Genomic DNA, 19,484 nt, shown 5'->3' with positions numbered 1-19,484 from the left:
CAAACTGTATTTATTAAAAGCATTGTATTTGAATCAATGCAATCAGTGGAATCGGAAATCAATATATTGTATTAGAGCAACATTTCGATCTCTTATAGATGTTTGCCAGGCTTTTTTGTCTGATTTCTAACGCCTCATCTGACCCATTTACAACGTTTTGTCAGTCCCAATCAATAATAAGATCAAAAGTCTATCAAGAAGCTCCTCTGTAAGATGTAAATAAAGGCCATCTGCTCCGATATGTAAACAGCAGCCTGACTCCTCCTATCAGGGCGCCCATTTTGCTTTGGCCCTCCCCCTCCACAACATCTCTCTGCTCCTATTGGTCAACTGAGAAAAACGTGCCCACGTTTCGGCTTGTCTATCACCTCCTACCGGACGTAGGGCCGCCTACCGGAGCGAGGACAAAAAACAATCGGGCATCCCTCATGCAGTAAAACACAAAGTGGAGGACCCAAAGCTAATTTTTTATATTTAACACCATTGTCATCGACACAGACACCGCCGAAGAAAAACATGGTTTTCTCCGGTAACCGTGGTGAGTAATCTGCTTTAAGCATTCTTTGATATTTTCACACACAAAACAGGAATAGTAGTGGTAGCCATTTAGCTACACGATAACACCACTTCTTAAGATAAGTTATCCATTCTTATCAATGTTTCTCATTAAGACATGTGTTCATTGTTGAGGGGCTGGAATAAACTCACTGTTTATTGCATCATTTTAGTTTTTATTTATAGCATAGCATTTCATACTCTGTCGTCGAAGGCCAATGAATGCTCAATAAAATAAAGTTTATTTATCAGTAAATAGGAATGTTTGTTTGGTGAATTGAAAATGCCCTCGGACACCCGTGTTGTTGTCTGCGTCGTATGCTCGTTATGTCCTGATATGCGTCTGAATGTGTTGGAGACTCAAAGCAGGAACTTTAATATTCAGCTGTTTCCTCGTAATCTTGACGCGTTTTAGCTGCGACTGAATGCACCGTCCCGTCTCGATATTCCACCAACAAAAGGACGTTTCCACATATTTCCAAAGGCAGCCCCCTGACAAAAAAGCAAACTGTCATGTGACGACCTTTTTTTGGTCTATTTTTCTTTCCCCCCTGTGACGCATGCGCTGAACAGTGTGGCTGCCTTTATTTTCATCTCCTTTGCTCTAGCAATGCTTCAAATAGAATAATGTGTAGACTAATGTTGTGCATTTCTAAAACATAATTTACCCAATGCCACTGTAGGACATTGGCAATTTTGACAAAAAACATCGACAGCTAAATTAATAATTTAGCCGACCTTAGCATCCTCTTACTTTGACAGAGCTGCTATGAAATGTTACCCCATGAGCAGGGGCCAACTTGGCCTGTAGTAAACTCTGACTCTCAGCCTGTGAGAGGAGCCTTTTTGGAGAAATGCTTGCCATATAAACTGGTTTCCTTAGTGATGGTGATGCTCCCTGGGCTGGGCATGCAGAGGCATGTGCTGAGATAAGAACACTGTTGGAAAGGGTAAGACAAGTATTCAATTAGAGAAGCCAAGAAGCAAATTACATCAACTATTTAGTGATCATCATGGAACATTACTTTGACCAAAACGAGAGCCAATTAATCATCATTATTTTCCTTTTTATTTGGTTACAGGTCATTCTTATGTTTACGCGTGTATCATGTTTCAGACCCAGGCTAGAAAATGACCCAGAATGACCCAGAACAATTGAATAGATGTTCATCCTGGATGTTATTCAAGGCTTCATGCTGGGGTTTGGTTGCTTTATGACTGGTGCAGAGGTATTAGTGATTAACCGCTGCTTCTTCCTTCCTGGAATGCAGTAACCTAACGAGTTGTTCCTGATAGTTATGCCAGTCACAAAAGTGTAAACATTTGTAATCATTTAAGCATATTCACCACTCATTTTGTATTTTTCTACACAAATATATACTGCTTAGACATTCTTAAGTGATTATTGTCTATCTTGAAAGTACATTGATGTGAAGTTAGAAGAGCACAGCTGTAGTTAGAAAATAGGAGGAAATAATTTGTAAAAATTCTTTGTTTGTTGCTATGAAAGAGGGAGCCATTCCATCCTACTGTGACCCTGCAATCAATCATTAACCAAATCATTATTTAACAGTGGCAGGTGTTTGCAGCCAGTCAGCTGTACTGTATGTGCTACAGCACTTTTCTTCCGACGTCAAAAATGATAACAACATTATTTATTTTGTTTGCTTTCCAAATTAGGCAGTATGTTCTTTTCTTTTCTGCTGGCGTCAGCTGACTGTCACACAGCGCTCATGTCGGTCACTGCAGACAAACTGACGCCTTATTCACTGTGAGAGGAGTTTGTTACAGCTGAGAGGATGCCATGCTGCCTAAACTCTGACAAGTTAATTCAGGTACAAGACACTGAACAGGGAACTGGAGAGAGAGAGAAATAAAACCATTGCACCCACTTCGGACCAGTTTTCCACCAGGCAGTTAAAGTCATCCTTGATGTAACAATGTGATACAATGCATAAGAGGTAAACAAAACAATATGATATTTTTTATTAATTCCAAGTTTAAACACTGTTGGACATTTCAGCCGAGTTTAAATAATTAATAAATTGAGATAAATATATATAGAGGATTTGAAAGAGTAGCCTTTGTGTGCTTTGGGACATAGGTGTGTCGGATGTACTAACGGCTGTGCTCTCTCCTATTGCGGCCCTTTTATTATTGTGTAGATACAGTGAGTTTAAATGAACAACAATGGAAAGGGAAACTGCAAAGTATGGCTCAAAGACAGTATAAATGGGACCAAAGGTAATGGGAATCTCTGACTTCCCCCCCCCACCTTCCTCCCTGGAATCTGCGGTCACCCTCCAAATCCCTTACTACAGCCATCTACACATCCCCTGAGTTTTTCCCTCACAAATAATAATCATACATAGTTTGTGTTCTTAGATCTGGAACCTAAATCAATGGGCCTCAGCCGGCAGATCTCAGGTGTGCAAGTATTCCTTTGGTGCACTTTATTAAATTGTAGATAGTCTTTTATGTGTAATGATCAGGACAGTACAATAACAATATGTTGGTTTTCTTGTTTCCCGTGCTTAAGTAGCCTCCAGTGGCCCGTCTAACAGAGATATGCTATTGGTTAGACTAGGAGTCCTGCCAGTTTCATCTCCTCTGCTCGGCACACATTTGGCCTTAATGGGATAGATACAGCACACACACACACACACACACACACACACACACACACACACACACACACACACACACACACACACACACACACACATACATACATACATACATACATACATACATACATACATACATACCAACCCAGTCTCACGGCATTTCGTGTTCACCAACACGATTTTGAATCTATTGATTCGTGTTCACCAACACGATTTGCCCCTTTTTTTCGTGTTGCACAGCACGATTTTAAAAGCAATGTATTTCTACTGCCTGCAGCACGTCTTTTTCTCCGGTCGGGTCGTGGGAGACCGGAAGCTGTGTGGTAAATAAAAACATGTTAAAGAGTAAATACTGAGTCTGAAATAGTATAGCAATATGCTGTAAAATTATGTGAAAGCACGAATAAAACTACACATCTTCAGATGTTGTACGAAAACACAAGTGTCCTACATTTATAATACAAAGTTATTATGGCTGTGTGTACCTTGTGTGCACCTCCTAGTGGTTAAAGCACGTTATTGAATTATTGTTATATTTGATTAAAAAAATATTAAGAGTACATACTTTCATAGGGGGAAAGTATAAATAAAGAATGTTAAAAATCAAGAAGATACTCTAAGTGATCTCTACAATAAAACAGTTTAGTGCAGAATGTACAAAGATATTAATAGGAGGAGGTGCAAAACAGAAAAACGAATTAACCTTTATTTAAACATTAAATAACAGATTAAGGTCTTCTTTTAAATAAGAAAACAACTTTGGGGGTATCTATAGATAAATATTAAGCCTGACAAAGTACTTAACGTCTAATATATTGCTTTCCTGCAATGTTAACTATGTTGAAGCACTTATTTTTAACTGATATTATACATATGAATTATACTCTCTTATGTATGTAGATAGAATAATACATTTGCAGAATATGACAGTTTGATGGTGGAGGTATACACATATTGATAGATGTCTTGTTGAGGAACCTGTGACCCAAGTGTTTCATTCATTGCATAACTACACCGTAGTTGTGTATATGATATGTCAATAAACCTTTGAAAATCTTGAAAGGGATGTGCAAAATAGCCATAATATACAGTCTTTAATTACATTACATTACATTGCATTTAGCTGACACTTTTATCCAAAGCGACTTACAATAAGTACATTCGACCAGGAAGACACAACCTTGAAGAAAACAGAATCATATAAGTACATCAGGTTTCATAGAGCCAAACATTTCAAGTGCTACTCAACTGGCTTTAGGTAAGCCAGTCCTTTATTAGTATAAAAGTGCTTCGTTAATAGTTCTAAACGCTCGAAGTGGAGTCGAAAGAGATGAGTTTTCAGTTTGCGCCGGAAGATGTGCAAGCTATCTGCCGTCCTGATGTCAATGGGGAGCTCATTCCACCATCTTGGAGCCAGGACAGCAAACCCACGTGTTTTCGCCGATGGGAACTTGGGTCCCCCTCGCAGCGAGGGCACAACGAGTCGTTTGGCTGATGCAGAGCGTAGTGCACGCGCTGGGGTGTACGGTTTAACCATGTCCTGGATGTAGGAAAGGGCCAGATCCATTCGCAGCATGGTAAGCAAGTACCAGTGTCTTGAGTGGATTCTAGCAGTTACCGGAAGCCAGTGAAGGGAGCGGAGGAGCGGAGTGGTGTGGGAGAATTTAGGAAGGTTGAAGACCAGACGAGCCGCTGCATTCTGGATGAGCTGCAGAGGTCGGATGGCACATGCAGGTAGACCAGCCAGGAGGGAGTTGCAGTAGTCTAGGCGTGAGATGACGAGAGCCTGGACCAGAACCTGAGTCGCTTTCTGAGTCAGCTGGGGACGTATCTTCCTGATGTTGTAAAGCGTGTATCTGCAGCAACGGGTTGTAGCAGCGATGTTTGCAGTGAAGGACAGGTTGTTATCTAGGGTCACACCCAGATTCCTTGCAGTCTGAGTCGGGGAAACAACTGAGGTGCCGATGTTGATTGTTAGGTCAAGAGTGGGACAATCTTTTCCCGGGAGGAAGAGCAGCTCAGTCTTGTCAAGGTTGAGCTTGAGGTGGTGAGCAGGACATCCACTGAGAGATGTCAGCTAGACAAGCAGAGATGTGTGCAACGACCTGGGTCTCTGAGCGGGGAAAGGACAGAATTAATTGGGTGTCATCAGCGTAGCAGTGGTAAGAAAAACATGCGGGCTAATGACTGATCCGAGCGAGTTTGTGTACAGGGAGAAGAGGAGGGGACCAAGAACAGAGCCCTGAGGGAACCCCGTAGTTAATTGACAAGGGTCGGACTCAGACCCTCTCCAAGTCACCCTGTAGGTACGGTCTTTCAGGTATGAGGTGAGGAGGGAAAGTGCAGAGCCTGAAACTCCAAGTTTTTGGAGAGTGCGAAGGAGGATCTGATGATTCACCGTGTCGAATGCAGCAGACAGGTCCAATAGGATGATGACAGAGGAGAGGGATGCAGTTTTGGCAGTGTGCAGTTCCTCCGTGACAGCAATGAGAGCAGTTTCTGTGGAGTGACCTGCCTTGAAACTTAATTAACTATTAGTAGAGAATAACGAGTAATGAATATACTTTATTACTCGTTTCCATTCATGTCAATTGCAGATACATGTTTAGTCTTCTCAAGCACCAACTATCAAATATCTCTCCTGATTGTTGGCACTTGACAATCACCTTACCTGAATTTTACTCAGGTGTAACTAAAGTCTGATTTAAGGGTTGTTTATATTTCACATAATTAATCAGAATCTGCAAAGTAACTCAAATAAATGCAGTGGAGTAAAAATACCAGGTTAACCTCTGAATTGTAGTGGAGTATAATTACAAAGTAACAATGAGCTGTCATGTGGGTATTAATGCTGCGCATTATAGATACAAGCGATTTTCACCCATTTATTAATTATATGTTTTACATTTGATAACACCAATGTGTTTAATACTGATAACTTCTAATTGTGGGAAAAACGAAAATGTTCAGTAGAGACGTCCCATAGAACATTTTGCGAAACACAATAGCCAGCATGTGTAGTTCTGGGGGGGCGTTCGATTCCAGTTTTGGATAGTCTGGCGTGGTTTCGTTCCATTTCACACAGCTGTTTGACGCTCTGCGTAACCTTACGGGACTGTAGTCCTAAACGATAGCTGGGGATTATGGGTAGTGTAGTGTCTTCGGCCATCCTAAACTCAGAAATGTTGACAATCGCAATGATGCTCGAAATGTCCCTTATAGGCCTACGTCTGTTTCCGGTTATTTTTATTTTGAAATTCAGTTCCTGACGGACGCCAAAAAAGCCAGAGATTATGGAATTAAACCAATAAATAAAAGCAAGGATAATTGTGTGTTATTGGTGAGTAAATAACAGTGTGTTATTTTGAAAAGATTAAAGAATTAGAAGGAAATTTTTTTTTACAAATACAGATTTCCGTATTCTGAGGCTCTGAGCTCCATTTATTTTTACGGCAACAAAAGTCCGAAATTATACGATTTAAAATAAAAGCAATAATTGTGGCTTGATATTGAGTAAGAACATGTTTTTATGAACCACACAGCTTCCGGTCTCCCACGACCCGACCGGAGAAAAAGACGTGCTGCAGGCAGTAGAAATACATTGCTTTTAAAATCGTGCTGTGCAACACGAAAAAAAGGGGCAAATCGTGTTGGTGAACACGAATCAATAGATTCAAAATCGTGTTGGTGAACACGAAATGCCGTGAGACTGGGTTGTACATACATACATACACACACACATTTTTCTGTGTTAAGTATTTTATGTATTAAACAGCTTATTGAAAGTAAATCATGGAGTGCATCAGTTCACACAAATGACATTACATTTCATTTAGTTGTTGCTTTTCTCAAAAGCGACTTCAATACCCATGGGCTTGGGATTGAACCACTGATCCTCTGGTTGCTATAGACACCCATTCAACACCTGAGACACCGCCGTGTTCCTCAGTGAAACGGTTCCTCCTATACAACTTGTTAGGGCTGCACTGTATTGAAAAAAACTGACATCGCGATTTCCCCCCCCCCCCCCCTGCGGTATATATTGCGTTTTTTTTAACCTGTTAAACCCCAAAGTCCCGGCGGGTACTTTACTTTTTTTTTTCACGACAGTGTCTCAGGGGATCGTAATATTTAAGAACCTATTAATGTGTTATACCAGATTAACGGAAATAATCTCAGATAACTGACGATACAAACCATTTTTACCAAAACAAAGCACAAGTCTCATAAGAAGCATCTAAATGACCCCTGAGCGATAAATGCTAACGCACTTTGGAGCAGAACTCAAGATAAAAGTACCCTTATTACTACTTATCGTAGCTGCACTTACAAGATATCCGATTAAAGCTGAGGTTCCACAGATTATTTAGGTATATAGTATCATCACTGAGTGATCTGAACTCGGACAGGGGAAGCAAACACAGACATCACAACACGTACCTTTACGTAGCTTCGAGGGGAGATGTCTCACCGTAGCTGTCAATCTGATCAAAAGACGTGTTCAATGGCATTAAAACGAGAAAGAAAAAACGCGGCTGAATCGGATAATCCATAGGTTTTTAACGTCTCTGTATAAAACAATGATTTAATTTATAATCCATAATTCAATTTTTATGTAAATATCGCAGAGCAAAAGTTAGCTGCTAATGGTAGCCACCAGAGTGGCTGCTGCTTCCGGTCTTGGCTATGCGGCAGTCTAACACACACACATTACCAAATAAGGAGTGAGAATGACGCGTAGCCAAAACCGGAAGCTGCATACATTCTGGTGGCTACCGTTAGCAGCTAACTGTTGTGCTCCGATTTTTACATACAAATGGAATTATGGATTATAAACAATTGCTTCAAAGCCACAGATACATTATCAACCTATGGATCAACCGATTCAGCCGCGTTTTTTCTTTCTCGTTTTAATGCCATTGAACACGTCTTTTGATCAGATTGACAGCTACGGTGAGACGATCTCCCGTAAAAGCTCCGTAAAAGGTACGTGTTGTGATGTCTGTGTTTGCTTCCCCTGTTGCGAGATCGGATCGCTTAGATACTATACTTAAATAATCTGTGGAGTCTCAGCTTTAATCGGATATATTGTATGTGCAGTTTCGATAAGTAATAAGGGTATCTTTATTTTGAATTCTGTGCTAAAGTGCGTTAGCATTTTTAAAAAAAAGAATAAAACCGCACGTCCCTGCGGTGTGAATACCGCGCATGCGCATACCGCGGTTATCGCCATGACACGGTATATCGTTCAGCCCTACAACTTGTATCTGTTGGAGACTGATAATATCTTAATGTGTAAGCCGAAAGCTAAGTCTTATCCATCTATCTATCTAGAAAATTGCTGCTTGAGACATTTATTCAGTAAACCTGCTATTCCTCTTTTCCCCTCTTTGAAATAAATAGGTACAATGTGGCACCAATAATACTACTGAATGTTTAATACTGAAAAAAAACACAACATTAAGTGAAGAGGCAAGAAACTGACGCTGCTGGTTGGTCCAAGAATGTCTGTCGAATATTCAACCTAAAACTAACTTCACCGCGCTAAGCCACACACCTTGATATGATCATTATAGTTATAAAAAAAGAAGAGACTAAATGAAAAAACAGGTATAAAATACTATATGACAGAAACAAAAAAGTTGTTAAAAATAACAAGAATACAGTTTAAAAAGGGAGTGATTTGTAAAATATCCATAAAGAAAAAGAAAAAATCTGCTTACAGTTCTGTTTTATATGGGTGTTGAGAGATTTATCCATAAATCTCTTAATTTTGCTCTCAAAATGCACCAGATAACTTCAACATTTAAAAAAAAATCATGGCGGACTGTACGTAATTTTACAATGATCCGGTTACTTATGTTGTGGCAGATATTTAAGTAAGCTTTCGTAACGCTAATGTTATAATAGTCAGATTGCTCTGAAGATGGGAGGTGATATTCTATTAATGTTCACGTTCACACAGTCGGTGATTTTTGCCGGCTGTCTTTCCTGCAACAGCAGCTTTTCTGTATTTCCTTTCTCCTGTAATATGACTTTAAACTCCGCACACTGAGCTCTGATTGGTCAGCAGGCAGTGCTTTCACTGAGTTGATCTCTTAGCCTGCAACCTAACCTGCTCCGGAGCAGGTTAGCCGCACAGCATAAGTTACCATGGAGATCTAGCCCGCTAAAAAGAGAACCAGCGTCGTAGGACCGGAAACCCCGACTTTTCCCTGAAGTTAGCTCGCTAAGCAAAAATCCGGCTTTGTAGTACAGGCCTCAGGGCAGGCTTGAGGTCAAACATTTAGTCTGATCTTTTTGCCCACAACTTTTTTGAGCAGTTGTGCAATAAGGATCCTCCTTAGGGGTTACTATAGTTCATATCCCAGGAGTGAGTGTAAGACTGGGTGTAACTCTACGTCCGACATAGAACCGAAGGTTAAGACCAAACTAAAGTTATGACTAGTGCACCACTAGACCTAAGCCCTGTATGGGTGTAACTTTTACGCCTAGTATGGAGCAGGCGTAAATCGGAAAGACAGAGTAGCATCCATAGTAACGTAAAACAGGCAAGAAGGAAATATAATGATGGCAGTGCGTCTTGTTTACAGGTTTAACAATGAAAGGGCATTAAGACGAGAGAGTCGTCCGTGATCGAACAAACTCACTGGACATCTATTCGGACAACGAGCTGATGGAGTGCTTTCGTTTCGACAGACAAGCCCTTTTTGAATTAATCGAGGAGATCTCCCCTCAACTACAGCATGGATCAGACCGAAACGCGGCGCTCTCCCCAACCTTGCAGGTGCTGATTGCGCTCAGATTTTACGCTAACGGGCTGCTTTGAATGGAGAAGTTCGAGTGTTAAATGATGTAGACGTGTGTTGCTTGGCAACAATTAATGTTTCGTGTGTATTGACGTGGACGTGGAATCTTAAGAATAGGCGCAGCTACGACCGTGACTAGTCAGGCTTGGTGCACTCGATGTTAATTTGAATCACTAAGTCGGACGTAGCTAAGCCAGACGTTAGAGTTAAGACCTCCTTTTTTACGTCCAGCTGGTGCACTCTACTCCTGGAGCATAGAAAATATGACCTATAGTAACCCTTACTTTTCTCTCACCTCCTCACCTCCCTCCCAAATGTGTTCAATCCTAAATCTAGCTGTCATCTGAACGCTTGTAACCCCATCCCTCTCACTGTCCCCCTCCCAATAGCGTCACTTCCCCATGATTCATCCTGCTTCTTCTTATCTGCCACTCTCAATCAGAGCTTCGCTTTTTAAATCATTTACCAGATGGATGCGAAAGAGCAACTGGAAAACTGTCAATTGGGACATCACAACCCTTTCCTTGTTTCACTATAACCCCTTCTTCTTCCTCCCTTCCCTGTCTTTTTTGTCTCCTCCTCATCTCTCCTCCAGGGATCTCAGCTCTAGTGAATCCTCACTCAATTCCTCTCCTTTGAAACTCAAAATCCCCTTTCTTCTCCCTCTTTGATTCCCTGGGGCTTTCCCCCCTTAAGCATTTCTCAACCATTGTTGGGTAGTCATTCCAGAGGTGTTGTGAAACCTCTTTGTTTCTTTGTGACCCAGTTGGGCCTCATGTATTTGGACAGAAATAAATATGTAGTATCACAGCTTGAAAGATGAAATTGAGACTTCAATATGCTTCACAGTTTTCAAGAGATACTGAGAATGAAGGTGAAACAGGAGAAGGAGAACAAAAACACAACAGGGAGAGTCAAAAAATGAAGAGAAGAACAGGTTACAGGAGGTCAAAGGAACACTGTGGAGCCTTTTTTCATTTCCCTTCTTTTTGCTGTTCCTGCAGAGTTTCATTTCAGCCACAAAACACGTGCATGTCTGACACAGAGATACAAACTAGTGACCACAAAGCAACCCTGAAGGCTGTTCCATTCTGAACCCTAACCACTTTGCCAAATAAGGAGAAATAGTTGCAGTGCTCTGCTGATTATGTTTCCTTTTTAATCAATGTGAGAAACTGTCCCTCCACCACACACAGTGCTGTCTGCTTTGAAGTGTCTGCTTCCTGTCTTATCATATCTCAAGCCATCTTCCTTGAAATAAAGGGACTTTTGTTAAATCTAGTTTAAGGCAGAATGTAAATGGTGTCACACGGCTCACTGAATAGGATTCCCTTATGTTAGTGCAACCAACTATGACAACATAATTAATGTTAATATTGAAACTGCTTACAGGTCAAGAGTGAAGGCCCAAAGCTGGTACCATTCTTCAAGGCCACCTGTGTGTACTTTGTGCTGTGGCTGCCCACCTCCAGCCCCTCCTGGTTCAGCGCACTGATCAAATGTCTACCCATCTTCTGCCTCTGGATGTTCTTACTGGCGCATGGCTTCAGCTTCCTAGGTGCTAGCTCCAATGCTCGCAAGATCTTTGCTGGCCTCGTCTTTTCTGCTCTGGGCGATGCCTTTCTCATCTGGCAGGAGCAGGGCTACTTCGTCTACGGTGAGCCAAATCCACACTCACTGAGTTGCTTTATTATTATTGTCTACAGGACTTATTACTCATTAATTTTACATCTCAGTTTGGGCCTTATTTTTGAATGTTTAGTCATCATTGAATATGGGAATTGTATCTGGGAACCCAAAGTTAGCTGTACATTTTAAATTACCCCCCCCCCCAAATAAACCTTTACGACAAAATGATAACACTCAGCACATCTGTTGTAAACATTCCTCATTGATGATTATTATTTACAGACATAACTTCTGGGTTGACTTTGACCTGCTGTTCTTACTTTTTCCCCCTCCTACTTCCTGGGTTTACTTCCATGCGTGGTAGCTAGTTTGACAAAGCTGTTGGCCTCATCTTTTTTGGACCATTAGACCTGTTGTGACATGCTGTTGCAATATCTCAGTGTTTCCAGTTCAAAGAATGTACTATGTGTGAAGATAAACTTCTGTTGTTGCAATGTTGAGGTAGAATGAAGGAGTCTGGAACGTCGATTAGCCAAAGCACTGAGAGTTTTATTGATCACAGTACATTAATACGGCCGGGGAGATCACTTAGTTTCACACCGTCCCGTGCTCCACCATCATGATCTCTGCCCCAAAAGACACAAAACATCTAACAACACGAGGAGAGGCGGGCTCCCAGAAGCCCGCGTTTACCTAATCAATAGCAAAATGCGAGACAATAATCTCCTTGTCTCAAAGAGATGCAGCCAGGTCTCAACCCTCCCCCACGGATATAGGAGAAGCGTTTGACCTGTGACCTCAACTTACAGAGGAGTCTTTGACTGATAAGTCAAACACATGTTTGCAGTATCACAGAATCTAAGAAACTATAGGAAACTCTATAAACAGATCAGATTAAAATATTCTCTTACACTATGGAGAGTTAAAAAGTTGTCATAACCCATAGAGACATCGGTCAACGCTAAAAATATAACATCCAAGTTGTAATTACCCCTTATTTTATTGTGTCATGATTCAAGCTTTGACCTACGACAGATAGGTAGGATACAAATATAAAAAACGTTTATTTACTTTTAAATCATCTTTTCCTGCAGGCCTTCTGATGTTTGCCATCACCCACATCCTGTACTCCTTGGCCTTCGGGATGAAGCCCGTTAATGTGACTGCTGGCCTGGTGGTCACTGCTGTGTCTTCAGTGAGCTACCTGCTGCTGTACCCCTACCTGTCGGGACCCTTCACCTACCTGGTGGCCGTCTACATCGGTCTGATCGGCTTCATGGGCTGGAGGGCGGTGGCCGGCCTGCAGCTGGCCAACGACCTGTGGACCTGGACCAAGCTGTGCGCCTGCCTTGGCGCCGTGCTCTTCATGGTCTCCGACCTCACCATCGCCGTCAACAAGTTCTGCTTCCCTGTTCCCCATTCGCGCGCCATCATCATGGCCACGTACTACGCCGCCCAGATGCTGATCTCGCTCTCTGTGGTGGAGTGCCAGGACGCTGAGGGGGCCAGGAAGAAGGCGTGAGGTGCCGTGGGGCTGGGAATGTAGCAGCCTCCTTTCCTTCAACCCTGAGTGATCATGGACATATCTCACTGCCAGATCCCCGGCCCGCAACCCTCATCTCTGTGTGGCGCTCCCACACGGTTGTTACCATGACAACAGGTTCATTAGATTCTTCACATAGCTATCAGCCTCCTGTCCCTCTAGTACGGTAGTCTCACACCTGTCGAAGATAAAGTATCTTCAGCCTCTCAATCCATCCTAGAATGGCTGTCTCACAATTTAGTTACCATGGAGAGTAGTGTTATTTACCTGCTTTATATATAGAGAGTATTATTTTACTTTTAACTGTTATGTTTTAATTTAAGGGGAACATGTCTCTGGGGACCATCAAGGAGTGTGTGGGAGAGCAACTGTGTGTTAGTGCATTTATGTGTGTTTGATTAACATGCCTACCTCGCTTTCCACATAGTCCCATCACACCAAGTCACCACACTGACCCCCACCACATCACCACACTGACCCCCACCACGCACATCTACTTCATATGGTCCAATAACACAAATTAAAGTGACAATAGACGACTTTTCCACAAACAATGGCACAATCGATAACCTTTATGCAATTAATGCAGTGACTTGGCCAATATGACAAAAAGCCTGCCAACTTTTAGCTACTTTTTCATAGAAAATAGTTGGCAACCCTGCACAGGAAACTGTAAATCAAGCCTTAATTTTCCCAAGGCAGACATAATTGCAATTGAGGGAAAGCGAGGCTGATAGGAAATCATTCTGAATGCTGGTCGTCATTGCACTACAGTCATCAGATTGCCCACCCTTTAATTCATAATGGTAAGTAAAACAGCTTGTCTATTGTCACTTTAACATCTTATTTTTGTATTTTTTTGTGTTGCCTGCCTGAAACCTTGTTAAAAAGGGATTTTTTACCAACTTTCCCTCATTTTGCTTTGTGTTCTCTTGAATTAAGGGTGCTATTCTTAAAATCAGGAGCGTATTCACACCTGCTTTCTGAGTCCTGTGCATTTCATTTAAAACAATTACAAGGCCTTTGTTCACCCCCTTTTTTAATATCCTCAACAAACCCACGTCCAGTCTCTGGATGATTGAATTAGGATGTCATTGAATAACATGTGAAAAATAGGCAATGAGGTGGAAAGCTGCACACTTTGTTGACTGCAATAACTGCTGCGTATTGTAGATTTAGTGATCAGGAACCGTGGAGGTTGGTTGTTGAAGCTCGGTTCTTTCTACAGGGATGTTATTGACACTGCCCTGTTGTCACAATCAGTACATATTATAGTCCCAGCACACCCCTGTACACATTTGAACATGCCGTACAGTGCACTTGCTTCTCCTTCTGGTGTTAAGTCTTTAAGGAGAGTGTTTTTGGAAACTAGGTGCATGTTGAAATGCTCACACACCTGACACCTACGACCCCTGCTGCTTCGGTTATAGGAGAAGTCCACAGGGTTCTCAATGCTGGACTAGATCAGCCGACCCATGCTGTCATTGGCCTGAGACCATGTTAAAAAGACTGAAAAGAAAGGGCTAAGTAACTGGCTGGGATATTTGAATCTATAACCTTCTGTGTATATCTGGGCCTCAGAAAGACTCGCACATAAACATACACATTGCCCCAGGGTAGCCTGAGTGAAAAAATAGGAGATGAGGGTACTGGCTTGTCATGTGAGGGAACAGTTATCCCATTATTCCCAATAATTCCCTCTCAAAGGACATTTCATCAGATTGTAATCCCGCAAATCCACCATGGCTAATCCCCCAGCTGATTTTTTGTCTTTCATCTATCACACACTTCCCGCTCTCACCTTTCATTTGTTTCACTCTCTGCAACCAGTAAACGCCACAATGAAGTGTCTTACAGAAACATTGAAGAAGCATACTGTAACCTCTTCCTCACATGTCTGCCTATATGCATGTTCGAGTGTGTGTGCATGTTTGGAATGTGTTTGTTGCCCTTGGCTGTTGAGTGAACAAGAGTGTACATGTGACAAGTCAGAAAAAGACTAAAGGACAGAAATTCTGTGAACAATCATAGCTTATGTGAAGTAGTAGATACTCTATTGGATATATTTAATGTATTCTCACAAGGCTTTTAAACTGTCTTTATTCCTCACACTCATGTTTTACAGCATCCCCAAATGTGTTCATTCAAATATAACTTAAAGGTACGGTATATGGTTACAGTATATCAAAACTGTAACTATATCTTGTCTTTTAGTTGAATTTGACCTTAATAGTAAGCATTTCGATTGCTGGACAAGCCTTGTTGTGATTATACCCCACCTGTAACCTAAGCTACATCACTGGCATTATGATTATTACCACTAACTGATTGTATACTTGAAAGAAATCAATGTTATCACAAATGTACGCCAACAAATGTAAGTATTGATTACAAAATCATCAAAAAATAGACTTTAAAAAAGTGTTTTATGGTTTGGCCCTCATGCACTTTAATGTGATATATTGAGCTGTATATAAAACAAACGGCTATGGAAAAGAAGCAGACCCATGTTGTGGGTTCCTTTTACTTGGTCAATGACCCCTGGAGCTGTCAGTAACACACCCTCATGCGCAACAACACACACACACATCAAAACATGTCTATGCATCACATCAGCCACCATGACAGATCTGCAGGCAGACCGTGGTGTTGACACTCATCAAGGTTTTTTGAAAAAGCTGACCAGGAAACACTCTCAGCTCAAGCTTCTATTCCTAGCAGACCGTTTGCCCAATATTTCCTCAATCTCCTTTTGGCCTGTCACCATGCTGGTCAGCAACATATTTCTGCCTTGTCAGTCAGACAGGTTTCGTCAGGGTGTCTGTGTGACCAACCTTCTTCTGCCCCGTGTTTTTATTTGTAGTCCCTGCACTGTTGAAACGCCTCCTCTGCTGTACCCTCTCTTCTCATCTCATATCCAGCCCCCAGCAGAATTTTCTGTCCACAATCAATTTCAGCCTTTGTGCGGAGAGACATCCAGAGTCTTACTAGCTGAAATGCAATTGTCTGCTTTATGCTGTCATAAATCAGGGTTTAATGGAGTTCAAGCAAAGATGCTGGTTAACATGATTGACTATCTAGTATGCATCCTGAATTAAGACCATGAGGGAAGAACTTGATTCAGTCGAGCTGTCTTTGTGGGAGGTTTATGTAAGCACCACTTTCTTTGTTTTCTGCTACATAAAGCTCCCTGACTTTAGTTCCAAATGGCTACATGCCAGAACACACTGAAGTATTTCTGAGACTTTTATGTTATCCAAACTTGGAAGATCTCCAAGAGAGTTGAGTTGAGTTATGCAACAATTCAAATATTGAAGCAGTAAGTTGCCAGTTATTATGCCCATATGCAAAACGGAACCAAAGTTGAAAGCACAAAATGAACGTTTTTATTGAGTGGATCTTAGCAATAAAGGCTTCTCATGTATCAAGCAACCTTTGTTTAGCGGGAGGCAGAGGACCCCCTCGTTGGTGCTGGAGGTCATTTTGCCCCCCACTTACAGTAGAAAGGAGGTCATTGTTGAGCGATACCGTAGCTGTAAATTAAGCGAGGAGGTGAAATATGACACAGGGGGAAGACTCTCCTTCCATCCAGATTGTTAGCTGCCATCCTGTCCCCACAGATGGCGGCCAGCAGGCACATCACTTTACCTCAGCCTGTCAACAGCCCTGTTGTTCTGGTCTTTGTGTGGCAGACAAAAGGGACCTGAGAGAGCTGTGGGAGGCCTGTGTGTGAGTCAGGAGCTGAAACCAGTAACTGAAGAGGGCCCACAGTTTCACTCAGTCCTATGAATTTAAAAAAGGCACTTTTCTTTGATTAAAAGTTATCTTTTTCTTTTTGCTGCCGTTTCTCGTGAATTGAAGCTTTGCTGTTGAAGTGCTGTGTCCATTATCGCGCAGCGGCGGTTGACATTCAAAACATAGAACCGTGAAGTTTGTTTATCTTTACACACGCATGACAACCAGCTTGAATCCTCCATGTCGTCCACAGTGATGACACTACACTACAACTGACAGTCCTCCAACATCAGTATAGATTGATACTATTTGTAGTATGTACAATTAATGCAATTTCCTTATTATGATATTAATCTGAATCTACTATGGCCAGAAGAAGTCTTTCAAACAAAACAATCTTTGTACTGTTTTTCTGTCTTACATAGAGACAATAAAGTTACTGTTTTGATTGTTTAAGCACAAGAAAGTGACGCATGAATTAGCATTTTTCTTTAAAAGGCATGCTCTTAAAGTGTTACAAACTGTTTTGAAGAGTAAAAGCCACAAATGTTATATTTTGTCACCGTGGAAAGAGCTGGATTTGTTTTCCACAACACATTTTTTTCTTTGAAGCATTATTTGACTTATTTCTATGAACAAATGTTTTTCTTTTCTACCATTAGAATTGACCTTTGTTGTCCTTGATTTCACTTTGTGATTTCTTTCTTTCATGACCGTAGAGATGAAATAGTTTCTTTGCTATGAATGTGAATATCTATTGGAAAAATAAATGCAATTACAATGCAACTTCAGCACAACATGCTTTGGTCTTTCTAATTGTTTTTGCTGGAATCAAATGTACGCCATTCAAATAGTTGGCTATTCAAAATGTTCACTGATATTTATAACTGTTAAGTGTTTCTACAGAAGCTGTTGGCCCTTAGCCTCTAAAGTGCCATTAGGGCAGAAAGGAGTGCAGGACAGAGGGCCTAGGTATAAAAGTCACGGCTCGCCACTGAAACACACGCATCACATCTAATAGTTTTTCCTGTAGGAACCATACCAGTTCTGTACAAAAGCGTCTCATTCATTCACAGCCAAGGTCTCACCATCAAAGAACTTCAGTCTTCTACGAAAATGAAACATGTCTGTAATGGCCCTAATAAAACCAGCAGGGTGACATGTCCTTTTACATTACATTGCATTTAGCTGACGCTTTTATCCAAAGCGACTTACAATAAGTGCGTTCGACCAATCATATAAGTACATCAGGTTTCATAGAGCTAAAACATTTCAAGTGCTACTCAACTGGCTTTAGATAAGCCAGTCCTTTATTAGTATATAAGTGCTTTGTTAATAGTTCTATCGCTCGAAGTGGAGTTGAAAGAGATGAGTTTTCAGTCTGCACCGGAAGGTGTGTAAGCTTTCTGCTGTCCTGATGTCAATGGGGAGCTCATTCCACCATTTTGGACCCACGTGTTTTTGCTGATGGGAACTTGGGTCCCCCTCGCAGTGCGGGTGCAGCGAGCTGTTTGGCTGATGCAGAGCAGAGTGCACGTGCTGGGGTGTACGGTTTAACCATGTCCTGGATGTAGGAAGGGCCAGATCCATTCGCAGCATGGTACGCAAGTACCATTGTCTTGAAGTGGATTCTAGCAATTACCGGAAGCCAGTGAAGGGAGCGGAGGAGCGGCGTGGTGTGGGAGAATTTAGGAAGGTTGAAGACCAGACGAGCAGCTGCATTCTGGATGAGCTGCAGAGGTCGGATGGCACATACAGGTAGACCAGCCAGGAGGGAGTTGCAGTAGTCTAGGCGTGAGATGACAAGAGTCTGGACCAGAACCTGCGTCGCTTTCTGGGTCAGCTGGGGACGTATCCTCCTGATGTTGTAAAGTGTGTATCTGCAGCAGCGGGTTGTAGCAGCTATGTTTGCAGTGAAGGACAGTTTGCTATCTAGGGTCACACCCAGATTCCTTGCAGTCTGAGTCGGGGAAACAACTGAGGTGCCGATGTTGATTGTTAGGTCAAGAGTGGGACAATCTTTTCCCGGAAGGAAAAGCAGTTCAGTCTTGTCAAGGTTGAGCTTGAGGTGGTGAGCAAACATCCACTGAGAGATGTCAGCTAGACAAGCAGAGATGCGTGCGAAGGCCTGGGTCTCTGAGCGGGGAAAGGACAGAATTAATTGGGTGTCGTCAGCGTAGCAGTGGTATGAAAAACCATGCGGGCTAATGACTGATCCGAGCGAGTTTGTGTACAAGGAGAAGAGGAGGGGACCAAGAACAGAGCCCTGAGGGACCCCTGTAGTTAATTGACAAGGGTCGGACTCCGACCCTCTCCAAGTAACCCTGTAGGTGCGGTCTTTGACAGGGCTTGACATTATAAATGGCCCGCTGGCCCGGAAGCACTTTTCAGACCCCCCGGGCCAGCATAACGTACTTTCCACTTGCCCGCTCGGGCCACTAAAAATATTGTTTTTTAAAAAAAGAAAATGGTCCTGTGTTATAGGTATTTTCACAAGCCATTTTGTTAAATTGTTTAGTTTATTAACGCTACAACATAGCGTTTCGTGAGGCGGTTGTCGTTGTTGGGTGAAAAGCAAACAGCTGT

The 19,484-nt window shown here is 42.0% G+C and overlaps 1 protein-coding gene across 1 annotated transcript; it reads left to right on the top strand.

The window, feature by feature from the left end:
* The first annotated feature begins 391 nt into the window (after nucleotides 1-391).
* Nucleotides 392-17,699, top strand: tmem86a (transmembrane protein 86A). The gene is made up of 3 exons (XM_034215959.1): nucleotides 392-538; nucleotides 11,384-11,648; nucleotides 12,715-17,699. The coding sequence occupies exons 2-3, from the start codon at nucleotides 11,516-11,518 to the stop codon at nucleotides 13,140-13,142; spliced, it is 561 nt and encodes a 186-aa protein (XP_034071850.1). The 5' UTR covers nucleotides 392-538; nucleotides 11,384-11,515; the 3' UTR covers nucleotides 13,143-17,699.
* Nucleotides 17,700-19,484: the final 1,785 nt, after the last annotated feature.

Source organism: Gymnodraco acuticeps, unplaced genomic scaffold (genome assembly GCF_902827175.1).
Source record: "Gymnodraco acuticeps unplaced genomic scaffold, fGymAcu1.1, whole genome shotgun sequence".
In the NCBI taxonomy this organism is placed as follows: domain Eukaryota; kingdom Metazoa; phylum Chordata; class Actinopteri; order Perciformes; family Bathydraconidae; genus Gymnodraco; species Gymnodraco acuticeps.
Note: the sequence above shows the minus strand (reverse complement) of the source record. Positions and strands in the feature narration are given on the sequence as shown.

Bases quoted from the DNA above. Each gene is read 5' to 3' on its own strand.
- tmem86a (XM_034215959.1), top strand. From the start codon at position 11,516: ATGTTCTTACTGGCGCATGGCTTCAGCTTCCTAGGTGCTAGCTCCAAT. The intron at 11,649-12,714 runs GTGAGCCAAATC...CTTTTCCTGCAG, and splicing joins GCAGGGCTACTTCGTCTACG to GCCTTCTGATGTTTGCCATC.